The sequence below is a fragment of the Dinoponera quadriceps genome, unplaced genomic scaffold, assembly GCF_001313825.1.
Source record: "Dinoponera quadriceps isolate SergipeBrazil2010 unplaced genomic scaffold, ASM131382v1 scaffold8083, whole genome shotgun sequence".
Taxonomy (NCBI): Eukaryota; Metazoa; Arthropoda; class Insecta; order Hymenoptera; family Formicidae; genus Dinoponera; species Dinoponera quadriceps.
In genome coordinates this window covers 1-542 of record NW_014561913.1, presented here as the reverse complement: position 1 = coordinate 542, position 542 = coordinate 1, and the positions used below count along the sequence as shown (strand labels likewise).

Genomic DNA, 542 nt, shown 5'->3' with positions numbered 1-542 from the left:
TAAATATACATGCTTAATTGCTTCATTTTACTCATGAAAAAACTATACCCATGATGTTCGCTACAGCCTCGTGAACATCCATAATTCCGCCAAAGCACGCGCGCTTTTCAGCCACAACCATACTACAAACGATCGGTTGATTCAGCATCAGAAAAGTGTCCAGTGAATCAAGACAGGACTGTATTCTTTGTTGCAGTGTACCGCCGATGATGAGTTCCTTATTGTTCTCTTGCATGTCGGCAACAAGTCCAACATCACCCACCGCGCCCCACTGTATAGCCATTCCGGGTAATCCGTCTTGTACTCTTCTCTCGCATATNATTGAATTAGCCATCCCATAATTAGTTTGCCCAGCGTTTCCTCGGCCGCATGAGACGGACGAGAAAACGACAAAATGTCGGAGATCGGGGCATATCTTCCTCGAGACCTCGTCCAACATCTTCGTGGCCATTGCCTTCGGCTTGAATGACTCTTTGAACGTTTCTGCGGTTTGGTAGATAGAATCTCTGAGTACAACCGCGAGGTTGAATATAGCGTCCACG

At 46.4% G+C, this 542-nt stretch overlaps 1 protein-coding gene across 1 annotated transcript; it reads right to left on the bottom strand.

Annotated features, from left to right (window-relative positions):
• Nucleotides 1–6: 6 nt before the first annotated feature.
• LOC106751072 (fatty acid synthase-like) lies at nucleotides 7–536 on the bottom strand. The gene has a single exon (XM_014631851.1). It carries the CDS (start codon nucleotides 449–451, stop codon nucleotides 32–34), a length of 420 nt encoding a protein of 139 aa, XP_014487337.1. The 5' UTR covers nucleotides 452–536; the 3' UTR covers nucleotides 7–31.
• Between the last annotated feature and the right edge of the window lie 6 nt (nucleotides 537–542).